General features: G+C 59.4%; 3 protein-coding genes across 11 annotated transcripts in view; 1 reads left to right on the plus strand and 2 right to left on the minus strand.

Annotated features, from left to right (window-relative positions):
- ZBTB46 (zinc finger and BTB domain containing 46) overlaps positions 1–17,766 on the plus strand; it is a 68,032-nt gene extending 50,266 nt beyond the window's left edge. For all 5 annotated transcript variants that reach the window (XM_053889996.1, XM_053889997.1, XM_053889995.1 and 2 more), the window contains 2 exons: positions 11,322–11,497; positions 14,204–17,766. In XM_053889996.1, coding sequence (XP_053745971.1) covers positions 11,322–11,497; positions 14,204–14,575 — 548 coding nt within the window. In that variant the 3' untranslated portion in view covers positions 14,576–17,766. The remainder of the gene's footprint in view (positions 1–11,321; positions 11,498–14,203) is intronic.
- Positions 17,767–18,588: 822 nt separating this feature from the next.
- SLC2A4RG (SLC2A4 regulator) lies at positions 18,589–21,917 on the minus strand. Its single transcript, XM_053890006.1, is given in 14 exon segments — positions 18,589–18,757; positions 18,844–18,896; positions 18,898–18,924; positions 18,926–18,937; positions 19,022–19,045; positions 19,048–19,101; positions 19,103–19,292; positions 19,391–19,491; positions 19,564–19,671; positions 19,673–19,743; positions 20,174–20,283; positions 21,204–21,364; positions 21,688–21,726; positions 21,728–21,917. Coding segments are annotated over 14 exon segments (1,134 nt in total). The 5' UTR covers positions 21,800–21,917; the 3' UTR covers positions 18,589–18,645.
- A 727-nt stretch (positions 21,918–22,644) lies between these two features.
- On the minus strand, positions 22,645–25,656 carry LIME1 (Lck interacting transmembrane adaptor 1). 5 transcript variants are annotated; one of them, XM_019426283.2, is made up of 6 exons: positions 25,087–25,194; positions 24,078–24,196; positions 23,870–23,927; positions 23,711–23,798; positions 23,245–23,585; positions 22,645–23,160 (listed from the first exon to the last, which is right to left on the minus strand). In XM_019426283.2, the coding sequence occupies exons 2-6, from the start codon at positions 24,173–24,175 to the stop codon at positions 22,924–22,926; spliced, it is 822 nt and encodes a 273-aa protein (XP_019281828.1). In that variant the 5' UTR covers positions 24,176–24,196; positions 25,087–25,194; the 3' UTR covers positions 22,645–22,923. The 5 variants fall into 5 exon arrangements, with proteins under 5 accessions (XP_019281828.1, XP_019281826.2, XP_019281827.2 ...); XM_019426281.2 differs by lacking the exon at positions 23,870–23,927 and having other exon boundaries at positions 25,087–25,656; XM_019426282.2 differs by lacking the exon at positions 23,711–23,798 and having other exon boundaries at positions 25,087–25,656.
- Positions 25,657–25,664: the final 8 nt, after the last annotated feature.

Here is a 25,664-nt window from a genome sequence, read left to right on the forward strand (position 1 = left end):
CGGGCTGCCCGGGGCCCGGGGGCTCACTTTCGCCGGCAGGGCAGCGGGTGCTTTCCCAGGAGGGAAGCGGGCGGCCCCAGTCCGGGCTGCGGAGTGAGCGGAGGCGGAAGTGGCTTGGCTCCTGAGAGGGCGGGGCTTCCCCGTCGCTCTGCCAGGCGGCCCCCACCCTCCCGGGCCCAGCCCCGGCCGCGCTGCGGCTGGCCTGGCCCGGCAGTCCCGGCCGAAATGTGGACACTGGCAGAAAGAGCCTGTGTGGCTGTCTGGGTTCTGAGTTCACCAGGTGGGGACACAGGGGTCCGGTGGCTGCTTTTCCCTTTATTTGCTCACTTGGAGGACTTTTCCCCGGGGTGGATGGAGTGTGGACATCTGCACTGGGGACCGTCTGTCTGTGCTGTTGTGCTGAAAGGCTGTGGTTAAAATTTTAAAACGGTTGTGGCTCCCGGCTGGCTCAGTCGGTGGAGCACACAAGTCTTGATGTCGGGACTGTGAGTTCGAGCCCCACGCTGGGTGTGGAGATGACTTAAAAATTGTAAAACAGTTAACACGTTTCAGACAGGTACCATCCTCTAAGAGAAATAGGTTTGTAAGAAGAAAGAAATAGGTTTGTGGTCGATGGTCCAGTGGTAAGAGGCGCAAGAAACATTTTTAGAATAGATAGCTGTCTGATTGGGTTCTTATATTTACCATTATTTCCCTTAAAACTGTACAGCCACGTAATATGGAATTTTCAGCAGGTGCATTTAGATACCCATTGCTCGTATTTTGTTGAATTTCTCATTGAAATACTGTGGCTCATGGATTGATCTCAAAGAGTTTTTTAAAAACTTATCAATATGTAACATCAATGTCTCTTGAACACAGAATTTCAGTAATAAACAGGTGGCTCTTGTTTAGGTATATTTACTGCCACATAACCCGCTCCACATCTGTATTCGCTTCGGGCCTCTTGGTGTATTTGCCGTGTTCACGTGCTGGGGAATGACAGATGCCACAGACGTGGCTGTCAGTCCCATGTCGCAGGGGCTCACGTGTGCATGCGTGTATAGAATTGAAGTCTTCTACTCACTTGGGGATATTAAATTACTAATTTAGATTGCATTTAAAATATATCATCCAGGGCCGCCTAGCTGGCCGAGTCGGTGAGCGGGTGACACTTGATCTTGGGGTTGTGAGTTCGAGTCCCACGTTGGGTATAGAGTTTACCTAAAAAATCAAAAAGACCCCAAAATCCAGACACAATATATAATCTAGTCTTGATTATTGCTGGGTTTGCACTTGTGTATATAACTCCAGCGCTGGGGAAAAGGTATTGCTTTATTTTAAGGAAAACTCTCTGATCTTGTAGTTTCAGCCATGACTGGCTTGTATTGGGCTTACTCTCCAGGCAAAAACCATTTGAAAATCCGGCGAACACACACACACACACACACACACACACACACACACACACACACAAACCCCCTGGAGACTGGCCAGCTCAGGTGGCACATATGGGGCTGTGCTCCTAGAGAGTGGAAGAGCACACAGGACGAGCTATGTTTTCACCTTGAGGTTTTGCTGGTGGATTTCCCAAACGGGGGGACAGGAAGCAGGCCAAGCACAGAGCAGCAGTGTGCTTGCTATGCAAGAACATGGAGGGTGTCCTTCGGGGTACCCAGAGTGGCTGGGACTGGAGGAGCAAATCTCAAAAAGCAAGAACCCACAGAGGAGGAGCCCCCAGTTCTGCACACGAGCCCTTTAAACTCGTGAGCCATGCACAGAGCAGAGATCTCCACGGTTGTGTGGCTCTGGGACACGGGGGGGGGGGGGGGGGGTAGGGCAGTTCAGGCCCAGGGAGGGAGGCAAGGAGACACCCTGGGCTTTCAGCAGAGACCCCGGAGGGGCCACACTTTGAATGTGAGAGTCACTCCCTCAGAGTAAGACCAAAACCAAATGAGACCAAATTTAGCCCCAACAAGAGCTAAGGCAAAGCTCCACAGGGGAGGGTGATCGTCCCGAATCTATCTGCTCAACAGAAGTCATAACAACATGCAATAAAACCTTAACTGACCCCATGGGTAGCGTCCCCGCTGTCTCATCAGCCATGCCTGGTGTCTAGGAAGAGGTGACAGCACGTGCTAAGTGACAGAGCCACATGACCGAATCCCTCCAGGGAAGGCGGGCACACAGCACATTCACCTGGCAGGGACATGAAGACCCACTACTGACATATTCAAGGAACATTCTGGAAATGAAAGTATAATATCTGAAATTAGGGATTCACTACATGGTTTAATAGCAGTCTGCATACAACGTAAGGTAGGGTTAGTGAACTAGGAAGCTCATAGGAAAAAAAACCCAAGAATGGAATAAAAGCAAAGAGGCACAGGAAACACAGTGAAAATGCTGAATGCATGAGTAACTAGAATTCCAGAAGGAGATAGGAGGACGTGGGACAGAAGTTCAGTTTCCCAAAGCTGATGAAAGACGTCAACCTACAGATTTCAGAAGCTCAGGAACCCCAGAGCAGAATGAATTCCAGAATAAAGCAACAGGAAACAATATCTGGGCACATTATGGTCAAACTACTGGAAACCAGCAACAAAAAGAAACATCTTAAAGCAGCCGGATGGGGCGCCTGGGTGGCTCGGTCGGTTGAGCGTCCGACTTCAGCTCAGGTCATGATCTCGCAGCTTGTGAGTTCGAGCCCCGCGTTGGGCTCTGTGCTGACAGCTCAGAGCCTGGAGCCTGCTTCGGATTCTGTGTCTCCCCCTCTCTCTGCCCTTTCCCTGCTCATGCTCAGTGTCTCTCTGTCTCTCAATAATAAATACACGTTGAGAAAAAAATTTTTTAAAAAAGCAGCCGGTGAAGAAAAGTCTCCCCTTTCGGGGGAGCAACAACTGATGTCGACTCTTTGGCACAGCGACACCTACCAGTACCGCGGGGAGCCTGCCCTCTGATGTGCCCACAGAGATGCCCTTCACCGATCGGGGCCGCGTGAAGATGTTGTTGTCCAAACACACAAACCGACCCGAGAGTTCACTGCCGGCTGACCCCACGCTGGCTGGAGGGTGGCCCTTGGCAGGCGACCCACAGAATTGACCACGTGAGTGCTGCAAACGCATCTCGGTTGTTTAAAACAACATTTATAGTTTCTTCCAGGGTTTTAAACGGGAATTGGAGTCGAATGCATGACATTAACAGCACAAAGGGTCCGGGATAAATGAGCTTGAGTGGGTCTTGGATTCTTCTTGAAGTCATGTAAATAATGGCAAAAGTGGTAAAGTACAGCTAAAGGCTTATGAAGAGAAAAAAATGGAATAAAACTTGATTCATTTGAAATAAGGCAGGCAAGGAGGCATAAAGGAACAAAACACATAAAGGACAGAAGAACCACACAAATAACCACACAAATTAAGATGATAGGTTTCACCCCGCTGTGCCTGTCATGACCCATAGACTAAAGACTCCAATAAAAAGATGAAAAAATCTGCTTTAAAAAAGTGTACTGTTTGTAGGTGACATAAGTCATAGATAAGCACACAAAAAGCATTAAAGCAAAGCGATAAATAAGATAAACCAAGGAAACCCCTAAAGGAAATCTTTAATCTTAATGTCAAAGTAAACTGAAGAACTATTACTCAAGAGACATTCCAGGATGATGAAAGAGTCAATTCTGTAGGAAATGTGACAACCCTAAGTGCATGTATTTAGTATTAAAGGATAGGAAGGAGGGGTGCCTGGGTGGCTCAGTCTGTTGAGCGGTTGACTCTTGATTTCGGCTCAGGTCATGGTCTCAGGGTCATGAGATCGAGCCCCACGTCGGGCTCTGCCCTGAGGTGGAGCCTGCTCGGGATTCTCTCTCTCACCCCCTCTGCCCTCCCTACCGCTCTCTCTCTCTCTGTCTCTCTGTCTCTGTCCCTGTCTCTCTCCCTCTCAAAATAAAAAACAGAGGAAGTAAAAGTCGAACGCCGTCAAAGGAGTAAGACGAGCCCACGTCAGAGTCAGGGATTTTGGCACGTCTTCTCAGTGATCGACAGGACAGCGGACAAGTGTGAGGGAGGACAGAGATCTGAACAGCTTTCAGATGTTACACGAACCGTGAATCTCTGTAGTAAATCCACCTGGTCAAGGTGTGTGTTTCATCTATCGCTGGATTCGACTTGCTGCTGGGTTAGGCGTCTCCCACGCCAGTCCGGGGATGCGCCACCTGTAACAGCACGAGTAGCCGATCTGAATTCACACGCAACAGGCGCAGACTCTTCCCAGTGCACCTGAGGCATGAACAGAGTCGAAGGGTAAGTGTGGCTACGGCGCAGGTCTCAGAACCGAAGGACTGGAATCGTAGCGTGTTCTCTGACCTCAGTGAAATTAAATTGACAAATAAATAAATAACAGCAAAAAGGTACTGGAGCATCCCCTAAATGTTGGGAAAGCAAACAACATACTTCTAAATAATCCCCAAGTCCAAGAATAGGTCACAATGGAAATTATAAACTATTTTCCACCAGGTGATAATGAAAATAGAAGCCATCAGGACTGACACGATGCATGAGGGGACCTCATGCCTGTAGCTGCACTGAGGCGAATTTGGGGTCAAGAAATGAGAAAAAGAATAGCAAATTAAACCCAGTGAACTAGAAATCCGACATCCAGTGGGAAAGTGAACAAAACGGAACATCGGTGTGTTGAAAAGATCAATAAAGCTAATGAACTCCTATCAACAGTGATCAGCACAAATAGAAGGCAGTGCTAATTGTAAATAAAAGGTGTTGGAAAGATCACCGCTAAGATCCTGTGGACATTAGACAATAATAAAATACTGTGAACAGTTTTATGCCAACACATTTGACAAGTTGGGGGGGGGGACGCTCAAATTCCTTAGAAAACACTCTTATCAGACCCGGATGCACCAGGTCAGCCGGGGAAGGAGCCCTGACTGTGGCCTCCTCGGGACCAATGGGACCAAACGTGGGAGAGAGCCGGCAGGCTCAGGATGGCCAGTTTGACTGACTTTAGTGGCTCGCGGGGGCTGGTTGTGTGGTGCTGGGTGAGGCAGTGGGAGAGTTGGCTCGCATGTGAAAGGCTTAGCTGGAGGAAAGTTATTTATTATCTCCTGGAATCGGCCAACCCCGGAGGGGCTACCCCAGGACCCCAGATGTGCACGCACCAGAGTCCAGGAGAGAAGGAGTGTGGACACAGTGGAGGCTGCCTCTTGCAGAAGGAGAGCTCGTGGACGCGAGGATTACAGAGCTGCAGTGATCCACGGACAAGCCGACCGCGGAGCGGAGTCTGGCTCAGACCCTGACATGGGTGGGGGCGCCCCCGCCGTTCTTTCCAGTCTGTGGTTCTCAGGGGACCGGATATCGTGCGTGGCTCTCAGTGGACCGGATGTCGTACGGGGTTCTCGGTGATCAGATGCCGTGCGTGGTTCTCAGTGAATCGGATGTCGTGCGTGGTTCTCAGTGAATCGGATGTCGTGCGTGGTTCTCAGGGGACCAGATGTCGTATGTGGTTTTCAGTGAATTGGATGTCGTGCGTGGTTCTCAGGGGACCGGATGTCGAGGAGGAAAATGGATCCTGATTTCTGCCTCAGGCCAAGCACAAAAGTTAATTTGGGATGGATCATAAGCCTGATTATAAAAAGTAACAGGTTTCTAGAAGAAGCCCTAGGAGAGAATAGCTTCTGATCATGGTGGTAATTTCTTAAGCAGTTCATAAAAATCACTAATAATAAAAGTCTGAAAAAATGGACTTCATTAAGTTTATTAATTTGTCCACTAACAGTATCTTAAAGGGAGTAAAAGGCCAGTCACAGAGTAGAGAAAATGTTTGCCATAAATATATCTGACAAAAGAGTCACATTCAGAATACGTGAAACTTTAAAAATCTAAGAAAGAGGCAACTTGGCAAATCCATGAGAAGACTTGAACAAGCACTTCACCGGTGGGCTCGGTGTCTCCAGTGGATGGGAGATGTGTGGCGCCTGGGCCACCAGGGGCAGGAGCGCAGAGACCGACAGATCGGCGATGCCTGGTCTCTGGGAAGATGCGGCAGCTGGGATACTCATGTGCGGCTGGAGGGAACATAAATTGGCACAGCCACGTGAAACACCTCTTGGTATCTACCAAGATGGAACGTCCAAGTACCCTGTGGCCCAGGCATTCCTGTCTCGGGTTTATGTCCAACAGAAGGGAGAGCCCTGTTCAGCAGGAGGCATGTATGAGAGCCGTCTGAGCACCACTGTCCTCAGGTCGGATATCCTTCAGCTGTAAGATGGGTGCGTGGTCATGTGGTCATACCATGGAATACTATGCAGCAACAAACAAGAACAGCCCAGCTCCAGGCAGCGATGTGGTGACTGTTGCAGACTATGTTACGAGAATAACGCCGGGCCCGAGTGTGCGATCCCACCCTGAAGCAAACGTATGGTGACGGAGGGCAGAACGGTCATTGCCTATGGGGGGACATTGACTAGGAGGGGACCAGGGGCACCTTCAGGGTGCTGCGGACGTGCAGAGTCCTGACGTACATGGTGGTCACGTGGGTGCGGACGTCGGTCAAGATTCACTGAGCCGTACAGTTCAGGTACGAGCACTTCATGTAAGGTTAGGAAGCTTTCAAAGATAATTTGGACATAGCATAGCTTCACTCTATTCTAACACAAAATAATCGATAGCCCAATAAATTTGTAAACAGGAAAGCAAAGTGGGGTTCACATGAAGTGGAGTCTCTTGGAAATTGTCATCAGAGGTAGGCTAAAAAATCCAGACGGCAATATGGGTAGACTCGCGTGCTCTTCTGGAGAAACTTCCCCTGTGCACCTGTCTGCAACCTGCCCACTCCATTTGTCGTACTAGCGGTTCCTTGGAGTCTCTGATGATATCACGAAATAGTCGTGGAATGTTCGCTTGAATGGCGGATCCTTGTGACAGATCCGATCCTCCTGCGGCCCCGCACGGAGCCGGGGAGGTCCAGGACGGGGGGCAGGGGGGCAGTGGTGCTTGCCGAGCAGTGTCCTCGTAGATACACTTCTGTAAAATCATAGTCGAATGTCACTGAATTTATTCTAGTCAAGCTGGTGCCAGCTTCTGAAGCCCTGCTCCTTGATCACTGAAGCTTGCTATTTTGCTGGCATGCTTGGTCCCAGGCCAGAGGGTTCAGTTTTGGGGACAGATGGGCAGAGCGTCTGTTCCAATTTAATGGTATCTGCGCTCTTTCGTTTATTTCAATTGCTCTTTCATCATTGGCCTCTTAGGGCTTTATTAGTGTCTATGAGAAGGACGCTGTGTGATGCTGAAAGTTTTTCTAAGATACACAGACTGTAAATCACAGGTCCTAGAAGTGTTAGGTTCTTTCCAAGAGTAAGTTATTTCGGTCACGACAGCCAATGAACATTTCCCTCCGTGCTTACGGTGCCGGCCACTAAATGAGTGGCTTGAATGGTGCCCCCCCCCCCCCCGCCACCGCATAAGCTGTGTCCATGTCCTAAAACCCGGAACCTCTGAGTGTGACCCTGTTTGGGAAAAAGGGTCTTTGCAGAGGTAATTAAATGAGGTCATCTTGGAATGTCCACGTTGGAGCTAAGTCCAGTGACAAGTGTCCTTGGAAGAGACAGAGAGGAGACCCACAGAGAAGGAGCCACGTGAGGGAGACAGAGAAGGGGAGGACGTGACCTCAGGCCCAGGACGCCTGGACCGCCTGGAGCCCCCAGAGGCAGCGGCCCTGCCCTGCCTGGACCTCGGACTCTGACTTCCACGCCGGGAGACGGTAGATTTCTGTTGCTTTAAAGCTGCCCAGCTTGTGGTGTTGTGTTCTGGCCGAGACAGGAAACTAAGAAAACACCAAAACGTGCTGGGACAGGGTGACTTCAGAGGATGTTTCAAGCGTCCCGTAGCCGCACGGGGGCTGCGTTCCCGGGGAGGGGCCCTGAAGGGGAGCCTTACTCACTCCCGTGCCTGTGTGAGCTAAATTGTTTTTCTAGGGAAAAATGCACTTCCGCACGGAGAAATTTTTTTCACATGTTCGTCTGAGTTGTTAAATACAGAAGGCTGGAATATGTAATTCAGCATTTTAACTGTCGTGTTTATAGAAGCTATGACTAAACACATTCTCAAAAAAAAGGTGGTTTTAAATAAAATAACATAAAAGTTCACTTCGTCTCCCTTTCCCTCCCAGAGTCCACTGACTGACGGGGCGGCCGGGCCTGCAGAGGCAGATGAGACCACTTGTGCCACGTGTGACCGGCACGGCCAGACAGACGTCCCCCACAGCTCAGAGCTCCTAGTGTGCGTCCCCGTGTCCCGGGTCCTGCCGTGGGGGGTGCCGGAGCCCCCCGCCCTGGGGACCAGAGCCCCAGCGGCACCCGGCAGCCCCCTTCCTCCGGGCCCTCCCTTAGGAAGGGCGGCTCCTCTCGGCTGAAGAGGCCGCTGGGCCCGCAGGCTGCCCTCTCAACAGCCCAGAAACCCGCCTGCAGCTCTCTTCCCCAGCCCGTGGCCGCTCGCCCAGCAGTTGTGGTGACCGCCGTCACGCCCGCTTGGCCTCGGGGCTCCTGGCCGCGGGGCCGGGGCCGGGGCTGGGGGAGCCGGTCCCCGTGCTCCTCCTCAGGGCACACCCTGGGCAGGTGTTCAGATGCGCGGACCTCTCGCGGGGGCCTCATGGGCTCAGTCACACAGACAAACAAACGTGTGTGAAACTGCCACTGGAAAGCATAGCATGGGAAGGTGGTCACCGTGAGTTGGGGCTGACCCAGGCCGGCACGCAGCTTCTGTCTGAAGCAGTTCTGTATGACGGTACGTGACGATTCCAGTTCTGTGACTTAACAATATGTTTATGCGTAGAAAGGGGACTCCAAAGACAGGTGTCAGCTGAGGCCACCTTGTGGGATGGGTTACTGGTGGTTTTCCCTGTCTCCTGCTGGCTGTCATGTTCTCTGCAGCATTCTGGCGTCACCCCTTCCCCCGGCTGCACCTTCCCTCCTGTCCCCAGCTCCCGCCTCCCCCCCCCCCCCACGTGTGCGTGTGTGCAAGCAAATGCATGTTAAAAGCTCCTAAGTTTAGGAAAATGCTTTACTTCTTTGGACGGGATTGAGATTTCTGAGAGGCACGGTGGGGGCTTGGCACCCTTTCCACGGGCACAGAAACCGTGAGGCGAGCCGGCAGCAAGGCTCCGCGGTGGCGTTGGCCGTGAGCTGTGATGAAGTCCACGTGGCTTAGTGTAGGGGCCGTGATGGCCTGAGTGGGGGTAAAGTCTCCCTGGGAGTGTGTCCCTGTAGGGATCGGCTCTCCGAGGGGTGTCGAGAAGCCCCGGGGTCCTCAGCTCTCAGGCACGTGGTGGGTGGATGGTCTCACTGGAAAATACAGAAACCTGGGTCACTTGATTTTTTAGATGCCTTTTAAGGGTTCTTGAGAGAAACACTTAAAAAAGAGCAGAGGCTACTTTGCGGCCCCTGCTTGGTGCAGTCGGCCGAGCACCCCAACTCTTGATCTTGGGGTCGTGAGTTCAAGCCCCACATTGGGCGTAGAGCCAACTTAAGAAAGAGCAGGGGCGCCTGGGTGTCTCAGTCGGTTAAGCATCCAACTTCAGCTCAGGTCATGATCTCGCAGTCCATGAGTTCAAGCCCCGCGTCGGGCTCTGTGCTGACAGCTCGGAGCCTGCAGCTGCCTGGGATTCTGTGTCTCCCTCTCTCTCTGCCCCTCCCCTGCTCATGCTCTGTCTCTCTCACTCTCAAAAATGGATAAATGTTTAAAAAAAAAAAAAAAGAGCAGAGAGAGAAGCAGCATTCCCCCACACCGAAGTGGTCATATCCTAGGAACAGAGGTGTGGGAGTGAGGCCCAGCTCGAAGCAGGCCAGTGCAGGGGCCGGTGCGTCCGCGGTTTCTGCTCTGCACAGCTCAGCCAGCGTCATTTCCATGGCGACACGCCCAGGGCTGAGGTGTGAACAGCAGAATGGAGTTGGGGCCATGGGGCAGGGCTCACGGAGATGGCAGGGAGGGTCCCTGCCTCTGGGCGGCCCGGTGGGTGGCCCACGCTTCTGGCAGGCTGGCTGGTCCCCTCCAGCAGGAGGGGCCCAGGGTCTGAGTCGCCTTAGCTTTCCTGGGTCCTGCTGTCTTGGGCTACGTTACTCTGGGGTGCCGGTTTTCTTATCTGCCTCCTGGGCACCTCCAGGGGCAGCTGTGAGTGGGGTCAGCACCTGCCACACTTGGACATTTGGCAGGGGTCTGAGGGTGTGGAGGAAGACTGCCAGCTGACGGTGTCCACACCCCTGCTGGGGTTCATTCCAGCAGCCCACCTTTGGTCTTGACCGTTGTTACCCTTGGTCTGTCTTCTGGGTGCCGGTGCTGGTGTGCAGTCGGGCAAGTGCCCTCCAGAGTGTAAGGCGATGCGAGGGCCCAGGAAGCTGCATCCAGACAGATGTCCACCTTTCACAGCAGGAAATGAGATCCCAAGATCTGGCTGCTCCCAGCAATCCCAGTGAAATCTGTCTTCAGGACGTCTTTAGGTTAATGTGTGTTCCAGACGGGGTCACTGTGGTGTCTGTGGGTCCCCGTCGCCAAGGGCACCACTCAGGATAAGCTGCCCAGTGCCCAGTGGAGCCCTGCACACTGAGGACCCCACTGTGGGACCAGGGACCCCAACCCCCTTGACATTCTTGACCAAGAGGCCACCTGGAATGTGGAATGAGATGATTCTGAGGGTATGGCCACATCCTGGCGTGGAGTGTGGCCCCAGCCATGTGCTTAAGCTGGCCACAGGGGTGACCCCCGTGGGGCCCATGGCGTCATTCTCTGAAGTGTGGAAATAAGGGTGGGCGGGAGGAGCCCCCCCCGCCCCCCCGGCCGCTGTGGCACATTTGGGGCTGGCCCAGGCGTCTCCCTTGGCTCTGTCCACTAGCTGCTCAGGCAGGCTCCTTTCCTCTGGGCACAAAATGCAATGCCACCGGCCTGCAGATGTTTGGACAGAGTGGCTCTGCCCGACTGCCTGCTGGGCACCATCCGCCTGTGGCCGTGAGCAGCACTGCGGGCTGGGGGCCGTCCTCTGGCTTCCTGTCTTTATACCTGTGTCTTCGTTACGATTCTGCATGTGGACACCACGGGGTATCGGATGCTGATGGGTAAGATACTGGCTGTGTCTGAGAAGGTCTCTTTCTTAAAAAAGCGGAAGCCTTGAAAAAGGCCTCTGACCTTTGGCCCCGGCCCTCCCAGCACCTCTGACACCAGACCTCCTGGAAGAGCCCTTGGCAGGGGCCGGGCGCCGGGGGTGCTTGGGGGCAGTCTGCAGGGGCCAGGGCCTTGCTGGGGCCGGTGGGCTGCACGCTGACCGGCTGGTCTGCTGTCTTTCAGTCAACGAGTTCACGGTGATCAGGAAGAAGTTCAAGTGCCCGTACTGCAGCTTCTCGGCCATGCACCAGTGCATTCTCAAGCGGCACATGCGCTCCCACACGGGCGAGCGGCCCTACCCCTGCGAGATCTGCGGCAAGAAGTTCACGCGGCGCGAGCACATGAAGCGGCACACGCTGGTGAGCGCGCGCGGGGGGTCCTGGGCGGGGTCCGGGGCGGGGTCCGGGGCGGGGTCGGGGGTGGGGCTGGGCCGGGTTCTGGGCGGGGTCCGGGTTCCGCACGGGTTTGGCCAGGGCACACTGTGGGGGGCTGAGGTGTGCGGGAAGGTGATGTGGGGTGCCCGAGTGACGGGGGACACACCACCTTGAACCCCACCCAGGGTCGGGGTGCTGAGGGCAGGGGCCACATCACCCCCAGCCCCAGCCCTCAGCCTGGCCTTGGCAAGTGCTTCCTCCCCCTGCCAGGACCTCCCCTGGCCCCGTGGGTCCCACCGTGAGGTCCCTTCCTCTGTGCCTGGGCTCCGAGTGGTGGTGAGACCCGGCCTCTGCTCCCCCCGTGGCCTCGTAAGACGTTTGGTTACCTGTCTTGTGGGCGCCCTTAGCTGGCAGTTGCCAGGGAGCAGATGCCGAACGGATGGATTTGCTTGGCAGGAAGTGATAGGAGAAGGTCATCTTGAAACAGGGAGGCAGATTCGCCAAAAGACACAGGACAAGGGACTCTTGTGGGTGATGAACCGTGGGGGCGGGGTGGACCACAAGGTTCCCCGCAGTGTGCAGTCTTCCTTGGACACGGTGGAGTTCAGGGCTGAGGGTGGGGCCACCTGGAGCTTGCAGCCATTAGATCGTGAGACTACAGCTCCAGGCCGCCCTGGGTTGTCAGGTGCCCAGAGCCCCCAGCGTGTGCCATGGGGGCGCAGGGAGAGGGCGCTGGGGCGACGTCGCGAGTTTGGGGGTCTCAGAGGTGTTGAGAGTCACCTGCGAGGTGCACAGACTTGGCTGGAGCCCTACGTCATGCTGATCTGATGACATCGGGAGCAGACCTCCCCCCCCCCCCAGGAGGTGTGGGGGGACTGTGTTGGCAGTGGTGAGGGTGACCTGGGTGTGCCCTAGCACAAGGGCAGCAGGTGGCAAGGTGAGAGTCTCAGGCCTGGCTGCTGGCGGGGTGAGCCACGTGGATGAGCGGGGTCTTTTGCCGTGCACGTCCGTCCGTGGGGCGAGTGGGGGGCTCTGGCTCACTTTGGGGTCACGTCCAGATTTACTCTCCTTGGATCCTCCATTTGGCCCCCTGCAAGGGGCATCCTTCCCAGCCCAGCGGGGGGCACTTATGTGGGGGTGAGGACACCCTGGAGAAGCTCCCGTGAGGTCAGGCGGCAAAGCGGGAGGGGAGACAGTCCTGAGGGCGGATGCGCCCAGCCCATCTGACTGAGGGTCGCCCGTGACCCCATCCTGCAGTGTCTCCCCAGATGGGGTCGAGCGGAGCGGGAAAGCGGCAGTCCTGGACCCGGGGGCAGGTCCGTGGGGCCGGCAGCCACAGGCTGGCTGGACGGCACGGGCCCCGGAACTGCCCTGTGTCTCGTTTGGCTCATCTCCCAGAGTCCACCCTGAGAGCACAGGGGTCACGTTGGCAGACCGTGTACGGCAACTTAGGGGAGCGTGCGCCCCGCTGCCCACGCTGCTCCCGGTCAAGAGATGAGTGGTGTCCCGCCACGCGGAAGTGCTGGAGGGCTGTCGCTGCCGGGTTACTCCGTCTTTCTTTAGCAAAACCACGTCATCGCTTTAGGAAGCATCCATCCCGTTTGAGGCTCAGTGTGGCTGCTACCTTGGATGGGCCAGGTTGCCATGCTGGGTTTGTGTTTGGGCTTCAGGGAGGGTCGTAAATCCCTGAACACGTACCCACCGATGTTTTGGGCTTGCTTTTTTCTGAGAAGAGAATCTGGATCTTCCCCTTTAATTTGCCGGGGGCCCCCGACCCCAAGGAGGCTGAAGCCCTGCTGACAGCAGGTGGCAGTAGGGGCGCCCTATGCCACCTTGTCCCGCGGCGGCCCTTCTGTGCAGACGCCGGTGCCCGCTCAGCAGACAGAGGGGCTGGCGGCGGGCTGGCCAGGGGTGGTCCGGACGGTGAGGTCTCAGGAGCTGCTTGCCACCAGCCGGGAGCCACGGGTTGCCATGGTGCCCGCATCCTCTCTCTTTCCCTTGCTTCCGTTTGTTTGTTAGGACAGGTGCCGGGCCATCTGGTGCTGGCCGAGTGGCTCCCTGAGACGCCTTTGTCGCTCCTGGGTGTCCTGGCACAGCCCTCAGTTCCCCGCGTGGGAGCCCCAGGTTTTGAGGGGCTTCAGTGGGCCCTGCCCCCCCCCCCCCCCCACTGCCCAGCCTGCTCTCAGAACACAGTTTCTGTTGTGAGAGTGTTGAGGAAGCCTGGGTTTAAGACACAACAGAGAAGGTGCAGGAGGGCCCCGGGGACCAAGTCGTTTCATGCTCCATTTCTAGAATCAGAACGTGTGGGCCCAGCTTTCCCCGTGCCTGGGGACACAGTGGTCTTCATGGTTGGGATTTGTGGACGGGTTTGACGGGGAAGGTGGACTGCTCGTGTCAGTCTGTGGTGCCACTGAGTTGGGGGGTGGAGGGGCCCTTAGCCCGGGACTCGTGAAGGGGTCCCTTCAGAGGGTGCAGCCCCCAGGACAGTGACCCATCAGTCAGGGGCCGCTCCGACTGCGAAGGAAGGACACAGCTTGGCAAACCCTCTTCCACCATCATGCCACTGGTGGTGTATTTATTGCAGGAACAGTATTTACTCGATTGCTCTAGAACACTGGAGAATTCAGAAAAATATGAAGAATTAAAATTGCATTCTCCGCCCTCCTGCACTGACCGCCCATCCCTCCACAGGTCCACAGCAAGGACAAGAAGTACGTGTGCAAGTTGTGCAGTCGGGTGTTCATGTCAGCCGCCAGCGTGGGCATCAAGCACGGCTCCCGGCGCCACGGTGTCTGTGCCGACTGCGCAGGCCGCGGTGTGGCCGGTCCCCTGGACGGCGGCGGCACTGAGGGCTCCCCCGAGCTGTTCCCTGGCGACGGGCCCTACCTGGAAGATCCCGACGACCCGCGGGGGGAGGGCGAGGAGGAGCTGTGTGAGGACGAGGACGAGGTGGGCCTGGCCCACGAGGACGCGCTGCTGGCGGCCGAGAAGGGGGACGAGGACTCTCCGCGGGGTCCTGGCAGCCCCCCAGGGGCACCGGACAAGGACTTCTGGATCTCCTAGGCGCCGGGCTGGGGTGGCACGGCACCACCCTCTCCTGTGTGTGCGTGTGTGTGTGTGTGTGTGTGTGTGTGTGTGTCCTGCCTGCGGCCAGGCCATGCTGACCCCCTTCCTCCCCCATTATTCTGTTCCCGCCCCCCAGACACACACACACACACCACCCTGAGGCTCACAGGCAGGCATGACCCCAGGAAGTAAGGGCTCTGGAACCGAACGGCATGTTGGGGGACACGGGGTGGGGTTGAGCCCAGGAGAGCACACAGTCCGACGTGTCTGTGGGGACAGATAGAGGATCCCCAGCAGGTACATGTAGATAGGGCGTCGAGGGAGCCCGTGCGGCCAGTCTGGCCTCGGGATACACCGTAGCCCGATGGCCAGGTCGAGGTCAGCACTGGTCCCGGTTGTGAGCGTGGTCCCCAAGGCCACAGGCCCAAGAGATGCTAAGGGAGGTTTTGCCCACGCCCGATGTCCAGTGTGGAGTCTCCCCCTGCCCCCTGCTCTGCTCCCCTCTTCTCAGCAGCCTGGTCACTGCCTGCGGCCACCGCCGCAGTCTCTTGCCGCTGTTGTGGCCGCCCGCGGAGCCCAGGTCTGGTGTACAGAAAGCCCGTGGCCCTCCCGCCTCTGGGCTTTGGTGCTTAACATAAAACAGCTGCAGAAGCCCCCCACTGGGGCCGGGGACCCCCAGGTGCTATCTTCCGGCAGAGGCAGCCAGGTGGGGACCGATGGGCCACCGACGTGCCACGCTCCTCTGGTGCAGGGCTCAGCGCTCCCCGCGCCTGGCCACTTGGGTCCTTTTGGGGGCCTGGGCTCTTTGTTCTGCGTGCACTTCCTCGGGGAGCCCGGGGGCGGCCTCATCCCCTGGGCTCTGCCGTCCTCCCTGCCTGGGCCAGTCCTCCTGACCCTCCCGAGTGCCCTTGCCTTGTTGCTGCTAACACTGGAGGCAGTGTTCCTGGCTGCCTAGTGCTGCTCGCACGTCCCCGCGTGGGTAAGCAAACTTTTCAAGTAGTCAGAGCCTTCCTGAGGCAGTTACGTAAAAATACTTTGTTTGGCATTATTTTCTCACCTGACGAAACAGAGTCGTCTTTCCCGGCCTCTCGTGGTCTCTTTAGATGCGCTCCCGCCTCTTTATTAATTTTCTGGGTGGAAAGCCAGGCCTGGCTGTGAGGAGCCTCCCCTGGGCCGCAGGACACACACTGGTCTGTCTTCTCCCTCGTTAAAGCTGTTCCTGACGACACTTCACCACTAAGACATTCCGTCTCGCACCCACGTGGCTCGGGCTTGGGCAAGACTCAGGCCACGTAAAGACTCCCCTGGGTGCTCAGCTGGAGCCCCCGTTGCAGACGGTGGTTTTATTTTCTCTTTTTCCACAGACTCTAAGCTTTTACCAGGTTTTTCATTGCGTCGCATATATTCTTTCCAGGTGGAAAAAGGGAAATGCCACAAGACCCTAACTTCGGTTCCAATGGTGGCCGGGAGCACTTTGGGCCCAGGCTGCTGTTGGGGGTGCTGGGGACCAGGGCTGGCAGGAAGCCCTGCGGGGGGAGGGGGGGTCACAACTTCTGTGTTTGTCTTAAATACAGTCAGCCGAGTACCCATCAGTTAGAGGGCCTGCACAGAGCTGTCATCCGGCCTCCTGCACTCCTGTCCCGCGTGGTGACCGCGCGGTGACCGAGCCCTCTCCGGCTGCCCTGCTTGCCCACCCGCCCACGGTGGGCAAGGCCAGCGCAGGGGCTCTGGGACACACTTCCCTTCCTGCCTCTCACCGGTGAGGCCCGGGCTGCAGCCCTCACGGAGCCCTCAGAACCGCGTACCTCCCCGACTTTATGATCCCTTTTCTACACAGACTGATTTTCTTATAAATGTATTTGGAAACCAGACCTTTGCTACCAACAGTGTCTCTGGGTTTCTTACCGCCCCCCCCCCCTTCCCGCTCGGGCCGTCCTGCCCGCACCCCGGGCCACCTGTGCCTCCGCACTCAGGACACCTCGCTCTTTCTGACCCGCTCGCTCCCCGCTCTGGACCGCCCTTGCTGGCCTTTTGGGGGGCTCGCTGTCAGTGCCACGGGGCATCTTCTTCCTTAAAACCAATACTGTACCGGACGACCGAGGGCCCCGCTCTGCCCGAGCTCCCCAGGCGTTTGCTGCGTGGCAACCTCAGCTCTCCGCGGTTGTCCGCCGTCGGGGATGAACCCGTCACCTCTCAGGAGGCGTGGAGGGAAAAGACGTGTAACGAAGGGTTTTTTTACGTGACTGGTTTTTTTTTAAATCGATGTTTAAACTAATAAATATTTTTTTATGAAGAGGAAAAAATGTGTAGATTACATTTCACGTTTTGTACTTTTCCGTTTGTGTCTTGTGTGTATTTTGGTGTTTGCAACACCAAAGTGGAAAATGCAGTCCGTTGAGTGGGGAGTTCTTTGGGGGGGGGGGGGGGTGGGCAGGGAACCCGTATGACTTTTGCATCAAGCTCTGGATCCTGACCGGGTTGTACATTTGGACTCTGGGTTGTGGGGAACAGTCAGAACACTGCCAGGACTCAATAGGGACCTCGACTCGAGAGACACAGCTGCTGCTTCCAACTTTGCACATCTTCCTTTTTAAAAAAGAAAACTCTGAGAAAATGCAAAAACTGGAACTTTTTGCAATATTATGAAAGATAATCTTATTTTCGCTCATCCTGTGACGTGTGCAACGCTTAAGAAAGCCATACTTCATGGTTGTTTTTCTTTTTTAGCTCCTATATTGTGTTTTGTACGTGGCCCTTTCAGAACTACTTGTAGTGAGGGTGCTGTGTGTGCTTTTCTTAAATATTTATTTTTTCAACATGCTTTCAACCTGTCAACAAAAACAAAACAGACAAAAAAGGGCAGTGTTTGAAAAACTGTTGTGTTTTTTTTTTCCCCTTGGGGATGATCTATATTCTATCGACTCTATATTAATCATCATAAACCTGTGTTTGTATCGGAGACGTGTTTCATTCTCTGGGGGAGGGGGGGGCAGAGACTTTGGTAACGGGTCCAGCCGCTACCGTCTGCGGCCACAGGGCAGGCGGACAGCGCGCCCTCTCTAGCGGTCTTGCGATTCTTGTCCGCCTCGGCGAGCTCCGGGCCTGCCTGTGGGTTCCTTTCTGTGACGGGGTTAGCTTAGACATTCTTGCAAAGCTTCCACTTTCAATAAACTGGGAAATTGCTGCTCAAGCAGACGCCTCATGAGTGTTTCACGGTGTCCCCTCCTCTGGCCTCAGCCTGGGTGGAGGTGGCCAGAGTGACTGCCCCTGCCCCCCAGCCCTTGGTGGTCTGGGGCTGGCCCCCCACCCCTGCCTGTGGCAGGGTCCCGGTTCCGCATCCTTCCCCCAGGAGGCAGACACAGTTTCTGGAAAAACCCCAAATCTTTAATTTTTCTCCTCGCCTGGTATGGCCCAGACTCGAGACACCTGAGCTTCACAAACAGGAGACGAAGGTCAGCCCCCGGGCCCTGGAACCATCAGGTTAAGTGCAGGCAGGAGGCCCCCTCCCCTCAGGGCGCATCACAGACTGGCCCCCACGCGGCCCTGAAGTTCGGCCTCAGCGCCCTGACAAGTCCACGGGCTGACTCAGGGCAGGGAGGGCAGCCACCCCCAGGGACCCCGGGCCAGGGGGACGGCCGTGAGGTTGGCTTTAGTGCAAAAGGCTGGTTTCTTCAGAGGCACTTTGAGTGGCAAGAACCCCTCCCCCCCAACCTCTGGGGGTCCAGGGTCACCAACTTCCCCCACTGTTAAAAAGTAGACCCTGCAGCTGGGAGAAGCCCCAGGCTGGGGAGTCGGGGGTAGCTTATTTTTTCCTTTAAAAAGTCCTGGACAGCAGGCAGCAGCACGGTGTGGGGCATGGGGGTGGGTGGGGGGCTCAGTCCAGGAAGTGCAGGTGGGGGTGGGGGCAGGGAGCACGGGCACAGAGAGGTGGGGGGGGTGCAGGGGCCATGGCGGGGCTCAGTCCAGGGAGCGCTGGCATGGGGGCGGGGCGGGGGGCGGGATGGGGGGGGCTCAGTCCAGGGAGCGCTGGCATGGGGGTGGGGGGCGGGGGGGCGGGATGGGGGGGCTCAGTCCAGGAAGCGCTGGCACGCCTTCTTCCAGCGGCAGGCTGTGCACCACAGGTGCCTGTGATCCATGCCATACACCTTCCGGCACTTCTTGGCATCACCTCGGGGCTTCCTGGGGGGACACAGAGGAGACGGGGGCTGATGCGGGGCTGGGAGCCTCCGCCCGAGGCCTGCCCTGGCCCCTCCACACGCACGCACCTTGGGCTGGCGCCGAGTCTGGAGGGCGGGGTTGGCACACAGGTCCTGACGGCGGGTCGGCTGTGGCTCCGGGCGGGTGGGGGGCCAGGCAGCCCTGAGAGGAGACACAGGCGTGTCCTCTCCCCCGTCCCGAGCACCCCGAGACTCACCCCGAGCTGCTGCCTGCGGCCTCACCCACCTGGTAGGCGTCGTCACCCTCGGCGCGCCCTCGCGGGGTGCCGCGGGGCTCAGCACCGGAACCGGGGGCAGGGCCAGCGGGGTGCAGCAGGCTGGACAGGGTCCGAGGCTCTGGCAGCTCCAGGCGGGGGGAGGCGGGGGGCACGGAGGCCGCGGGGGACGCTGGAGACAGGCCGGACAGCCCGTCTGCCAGCACATCCATGCCAACGTCCAACTCTGTGTAGTAGAAGTCCTCCTCCCCGTCGCTCTGCTCAGGCTCTGCCTGCCGCCTGCTGGGGACACGGCCGGGGGGGTGGGGGGTGGGGGGGGGGAAGCTGAAGCACTGGGCTACGGGGGGCTGCCCCGCCCCCACCGGCCAGCCCCATCGCACCCCAGGTGCACCAGGCGGATGTGTCTCTGCATCCCGGAGGCCGTGCTCAGCACTTTCCCACACCGCTTCCACAGACACTGGAACAGGACCCGCACGGAGCTCTGGGCGACAGGGGCTGGTGGTCAGGCGTGGCCACCACGTCCACCCTGCCCTGAGGGCTGCCTCAGGCTCACCTTTCTCTTCTTTGGGGCAGGTTCCCCGAATAGGAAATGGGCTGCCTCGGAGGGCAGTGGGGGTGAAGGGATAGACGGAGAGGACCGGTCACTGGCCAGGTCCCAGCCCCCAGTCTCCGCTGCTGCCGCAGCTGCCCAGTGGCCGCACCAGGGCCTCCTTCCAGGGCTCCAAGCCAGGCTCTGTGGGGACACACCAGCACCCGTGTTAGGGCTTTTAGCGGGCTCAGCCTGCTCCACGGAACCCGCCGCCGCAGGGCCCTTAACTCTGGGCCTCCACCTGTTCGCCTGTTCACTGGTGAGCTTGGCGGGAAGGCGGTGGCCGGGAGAAGCTGGCGCAGCACAGGGAAGGAGAAGCAGAGACATCCTGTGTGGGGATGCCCAGCCCGCCAGGTGGAAACGGATCAGAGAGGCCCGCACACCTGTGACACTGGCTTTGGCCTCAGTGAGAGGCACTGGGGATCCTGAGGTCTATTTCGGGCCTGGAGAGGTCTATTCACAAAGTGGTCTTCCAGGCCAAGGGCGACTGCTTGCCCCAAGGGGGAGGCAACTACGGTGTCCTGGAAAGACAGTGGTCCTGCCTCCCTACCCAGGCCGGGTGTCCAGGTCTCACCTGGGCTACAGGCTGCAGCTGGGGCCCCCAGAAGGAGGGTGCTGGTGGACAGACTGGTGAGGGCTGCCGCAGCCATGACCTCGTCCAGCCGGGACTTTCCTGGGGGGTCTCTGGAAGAGACGCGGGTGGCATCCAGCAAATACTTCAGGCATCTCTCCTGGCACTGCGCACGCGTGCATGCACGCACACGTGTGTGTGCACAAGCGCGCAATCAGGCGCCCGCTCCCTCCCTCCAGGCACTGGGCCGGAGGCCCATCTCCACCCCCCAGCTCAGGTTACAGAGCCCCAGATCTCCAGGAACCTCTGGGAACATGGCCTGGGCTGGGGTCTCCCCAAAGTCTGAGTTCTCTGCAGCCTGGGCTTTGTTCCACAGTGACTTCTTCAGGGCCTGGAGCTGCACGGGGGTCTGAGCGCCGCCTCCCCCCAACCAGGCCAGGCCAAAGCCAGCCCTCCTCCCCCAAATCACACATTAACCAGGGTTGTGCAACAGCAGCTGCAGGCCCATGCCAGGCCTGGAGGGGAGGGAGCAGCCAGCAGTCGGCAGCAGCTAGGGCAGACTGGGCTCCAAGCGCAAGCAGAGAGTCCCCAGGCCCCAACAGGCCAGGCCAGAGCCCGCCTCTACCTGAGAAGCCGGCCCCGGGTGTGGGGCACCCAGGAGGGTTTCAGGCAGGGTAGGAGCCGGCAGTCAGAAGCCCTGGGATTCCTGCACCGTCAACCTCACGCCAGCCTGGCAGCCTCTACTGCACAGATTGACAGGGGCCCCCTCCCAGCCCTGAGCTCTGGCCCCAGAGCTTGGGGGGCACAAGGAGCGCTATATATTGCTAACTTGTGCTCAACTCTTCCAGGGCTGGAGAGCTGGGGAGGGGGACACAAAGTCCAGATCGGGGCCCAGACCTGTCCTCCACCAAGAGCCCCGCCGCAGGGTGGGGTTCAAAAAGGCACGTGCCCGCGCCCCACCCACCACCCCTGCACACGCCAGCGCACGTGTGCGCACGCCCACCTCGGCCTGGCGCGCGGGACCCTGGCTCACCTCTGCGCTGGCACCGGGATGTGCGCCGACGGCGTCGGGGGCCCCGCCGCTCCTCCCGCCCCCGCCCACGTCCCCGGGACCCCCAGGTCCGCCGCCCGCGGCTCTGGCTCCTGAGGCAGCGCGAACTCCAAGCCCGCAAAGCCGCCGCCCACGGCAGGGCCCTGCGGAAGGGGCAGGCTCAGCGGGGGCGGTGGCTCGCGCGGGGCGGTGTTTCCCAGCCCCCACCCCGGATCCGCTCCGCACCCGCCCCCCAAACCGGCCGCGGCCGGTGGGAACAGCGCGGCCCCGCCCCCGGCCCCGCCCCCGGCCCGGCGCGGCGGGAAGAGCTCCCGGGCAGCCCCGCACTGCCAGGCCCGCGGACACGCGAGGACCTACGCGGCCGCCCCCGCCGCCCCGCCCCCGGGGGCCCAAAGTTTGTGCGGCCCCGACGCCATCTTTGCAGCGAGGGAGTTTTGTCGGCGCCCCGCCCTCCGGCGCCCGGTACCTGCGGCGGCGCGGGCACCGACATGGGCGAGGCCGCGGGGGTCCCGGCCGGCGGCACGGGGCGGGGGGCGCCCGCAGCCCGGAACGGGCACCGGAGGGCGCTCGGCCTCCATGGCCGGCCGGCCGGCCGGGTGCCGAGGCTGCAGCGGCGAGGGCGGACGCTCAGGACACGGCCCCGGGCCGGGCCGGGCCGGGCTGGCCGGGCCGCCGACCCCCGCCCTCAATCGGCCGCCGCCCGCGCCGCGCGGCCGGGAGGCTGCCGGCCGGCCACGCCCCCTTCGCGCGGCTCGCGCGCCCCGCCCCGCGGCCCCCGCCCCCGGCGCACGCCCATTGGCTCTCGCGCTGTATCAACATTCCGAGGCGGCCGGCGGCCGGGGCCAGCCGCGCTCCCATTGGCTTGTGCTCCGAGGCCCGGCCCCCGAGCCGGCCGCTCCCGCGCGGCCTGGGGAAAGGGCCCGGCTCGCGCGGCACCTCGAGCCCCCGCCGGCCCCTCGCCCCTGCGGAGCTCCAGGTGCCAGCGGGACCCCGCCGCCGGGGAGGGCCGGCTTACTCGCGGGTGTGCCCGCGCGCGGAGTTGCCAGATCCGGGGAAGGGGCCGCGTCTCCTTGGCGGGCTTCCCGGGACCAGGTTATTCTTTAACGCACGACTGCCCACCTACCCCCACACCTTATGTAACCCCAGGGGCTGCGTGGCGAGGCCCTCTCTAGTGTTCAGGGTCCAAGTCCCACCCTGGGGCGGCCAGCTTGAGGGCCGGCTGCAACCCCCGCTGAGACCAAATGAGCTTGGGGACCGCCACTCCTGGGGTTTGCCTCCCTTCACCACACCGTCTTCTGAAACTGACCAGCCAAGCACAGCTTCAGGTGACAGGGCCCAGGCACCCCAGGCAGGAGGGTCCTCCTAGACAATCCCCGACAACCTTCCCGGTCTTCAAGAAGAGCAGACTGCGAGGCACGGCTGTATTCATCCTGTGCTGGGTGTTTATTAAGATCTTGGGAAAGGCCAAAACGCCATGGGGGCCAGGACCCCCAGGGACCTCACAGGCTAGAAGCCTTGGGATCTGAACTTTGCGCTGCCAGCTGTGGGGGGAGGGGCAGGGAATAGGCGTTGGGCACTACTTTGGAAGGAGGACCGTCTATACTTGGTTGTTCAAGGCAGATGGGGGTTGGATGCCCCTCTCTGGGCTGAAACTGGGGAAGCAGGGAGCCCCCATGCCCTGCCTCTGTCCTCTTTTCTTATGCTAATAGCTACAGCCAGAGGGCTCCGGGTGCTCAGGGGCCCCCATCTCCTGGATAGTCTCGTACACATTGTCTGGGAGGCCATCATCCATGCCTAGGCCCCTGAGTGGGAGGGTCTCGTAGGCCTGGTCACTTCCCAGAGCCGGAATTTCTCCTCTGCCCTTGGGGTCCATCTGATCTGTGGCAGGTCCCAGGTCCCTCTTCTTAGGCTTCTTAACCCTGGAGTACAGGATGTCCACCTGGAGAGAGGAAGCCCACTCAGGGAAGGGTCAACATCACCAAGCACTCCCCCCCCCCACCCTACCCCGTCCACTCTACTTTACCTGAACAGCTGGGGTCACCTCGGCCTTCCACTGCCTGAGGCTTCGGGGGCCTTGATCTGTTCCCTCGAGCTTCTGGATACAGGCATACTCAGCCACCCTGGGTCCGGCCTCAGGCCCGGGCCTGGCATGGCTGCTGGTCAGCCGTGCCCCTGCCCACACCACAGGGCGGGCAGCCAGCCCCACATTGGAATAGGTGGCCTCGGGGCAGATGGAGGGCAAGGTGGCAGCAGGCGTCGCCCGGGGCAGTTCCCGGTGTGAGAAGGCTGTCAGAGGTCCGCTGGTGCCTCTGGGCACTTCCAGCCATCGCGGGTGCAGGATATCCACGCTGGCAGGCCGAGGGGCTAGGGGTGGGGTCAAGACAGAGGTCACTTGGGGATGGGGGGCTGTTTGGGTAGCCTGGGAGCAGCCTAAGGATGCAAGTCCCACCCCCCCCGCAGCCCCGTCTGCCTCTCCCTGCTTGGCTCACCCCTGCAGCTTTTTGGCCCCCGGTGCAGCTCATGCAGTCTGGTGTCCGACTTGCTGAGGGAGCAGAGGTGGTGTTGTCTCAGCAGTGACTGGGGACAAGGAAGGCTGGTGGGTCCTGTGTTGGCCCCACCCTGGCCCCGGGGGACAACCCGGCACTCACCACTTCCACTGGCATCACACAGCCCTGGGGCCCGGCCCGCGACCTCTGCACCCGCTTCCTAGGGGCAAGGGGCTCATCAGGCCAGGGAGGCGGAGACGGGGGACTGAGGTGCCAGCCTCTGGCCCAAGGTCTAGTAGGGAGGCTCGTGCAGAGCCAGACCCGCCTGGAGCCCTACCCCACACCAAACCCGGGCCAGGGATGAACATACCTGTGGCAGGCTGTGCACAGTGTCCACAGCCAGAGGAACAAGGCAAGGCACCCTAGGACCCAGAGGACAGGAGGGGCCGAGGGCACCTGTGGCCCCATCCTGTGAAGCCACAGCTAGGCCTGGGGCAAGAAGACAGGGATGCTGGGGGCTGACTGACGGACCGGGCACATACCTGGGAGCCCTACCTACTTTTGCACCTCAAGCTGCTGGGCAGTCCCCTCCCCCTTGGGTGCTCTGACTCAGCACACAGGAAACCCCAAGACTCCACAGCCCCTCCTTCCTGCAGAAGCATGGAGGACGAAGCCCCAGCAGCCACCTTCCTAACTCTGGCTGGGGGCCCCTGGTGACATGCGAGGAGATGTGCTCTGCTCGGCCTCACGAGTACCTAAGTCGGTGTGGATGACCCAAGTGGTAGCTGAACATGGCCAGTGAGGAGGGGCAGGGGAGCTGCGACCAAGCCAAGGGCCTGCTCTGCTCACCATAGTCTAAGCCTGGGACCCGGGGAGGCCCTGAGGTCACGCCTTTGGCCCCCCAAGGCACAGGCCACAGACGCAGGTGATGCCCCCCTAGCCATCTACTGCAGAGCTTGGCCCCCTGAAAGGCTGGAAAGGCAGGGGAGGGGTCAGCAGGCAGGGGGAAGTTGCTTTGGCCCCTGACCACCCCCACCCCGTTTCTCCCTGGCTCTCTCTCCCTTCCGACTGTCCCCGTCATCGGATCTGTCTGCTTCCTGGGATCCTAGAGCTGCTGGGGTGCAGGTCTATCCCGCAGTCAGCACAACCCCTTCGTAGCACAGAGACAGGGGGTGGGGTGTCTCTGGAGACGGGGACCAGTCTGCCCAGACCCAGGGAGTGGGCTCACCGCGCAAGAGGGTCCAGGCTGGCTAACCTGGCCCCAGTGCCCCAATCTGGTAGGGCCTAGTCCTCCCAGACCCCAGCCCTCAGCCGCCCCCAGGAGGCCACCAAGGGGTCTGGGGTTCCAGTCGGGTTAGAGGCCGGGAACAGGCACTTACCAAGGCCCTGCGCACGGTAGCTCCTCCTCGGCCCCGGCTGGAGCAGGCCCAACGGCTTGGGCACCTTCAGAGGTGCCCTTGTGCAGACCTCAGCGGAGCTCCCCACCCACTTCCTGCCAGCGCATCGCCCCACATCTCCCCACATCTCGACACGCAGCCACTCAACCCTCTGCTGCCGCTGCTCCTGCCGTAGCCCCCGCGTGGGATGTAGACACTACTACTTGGTGGGTGTGTGCAGCAAGCCAGCACCTGCTCCAGCAGCCTAGCTCACGTGGTCTCCACCCATGAGGAGGTGGGCCTGCGCTGGTAAGGTGACAGGCACGGCACGGGAACTGGGCGGTCCCGTGGCCACCAAGCCCTGGGCTGAACACCGCCTCTCAGGCTTCCAACCCACCCCGCCAGAGCCTTCTGCTTCATTGGCAGTGCCTCCCAAGGGCCCCTCACCAGCCGCAACCTTCTCCTTGAGGCTGTGGCCTCAAGCCCCCACACATTAGTGGGTGTCGGGCAACGGGGGGGCACTCTGACCCCCCTCAGACCAGCTGGCAGAATCCCATCCCAGAGAACGAAGAGAATGCCAG

Source organism: Panthera pardus, unplaced genomic scaffold, assembly GCF_024362965.1.
Source record: "Panthera pardus isolate Hobbes unplaced genomic scaffold, ASM2436296v1 HiC_scaffold_25, whole genome shotgun sequence".
Lineage (NCBI taxonomy): Eukaryota > Metazoa > Chordata > Mammalia > Carnivora > Felidae > Panthera > Panthera pardus.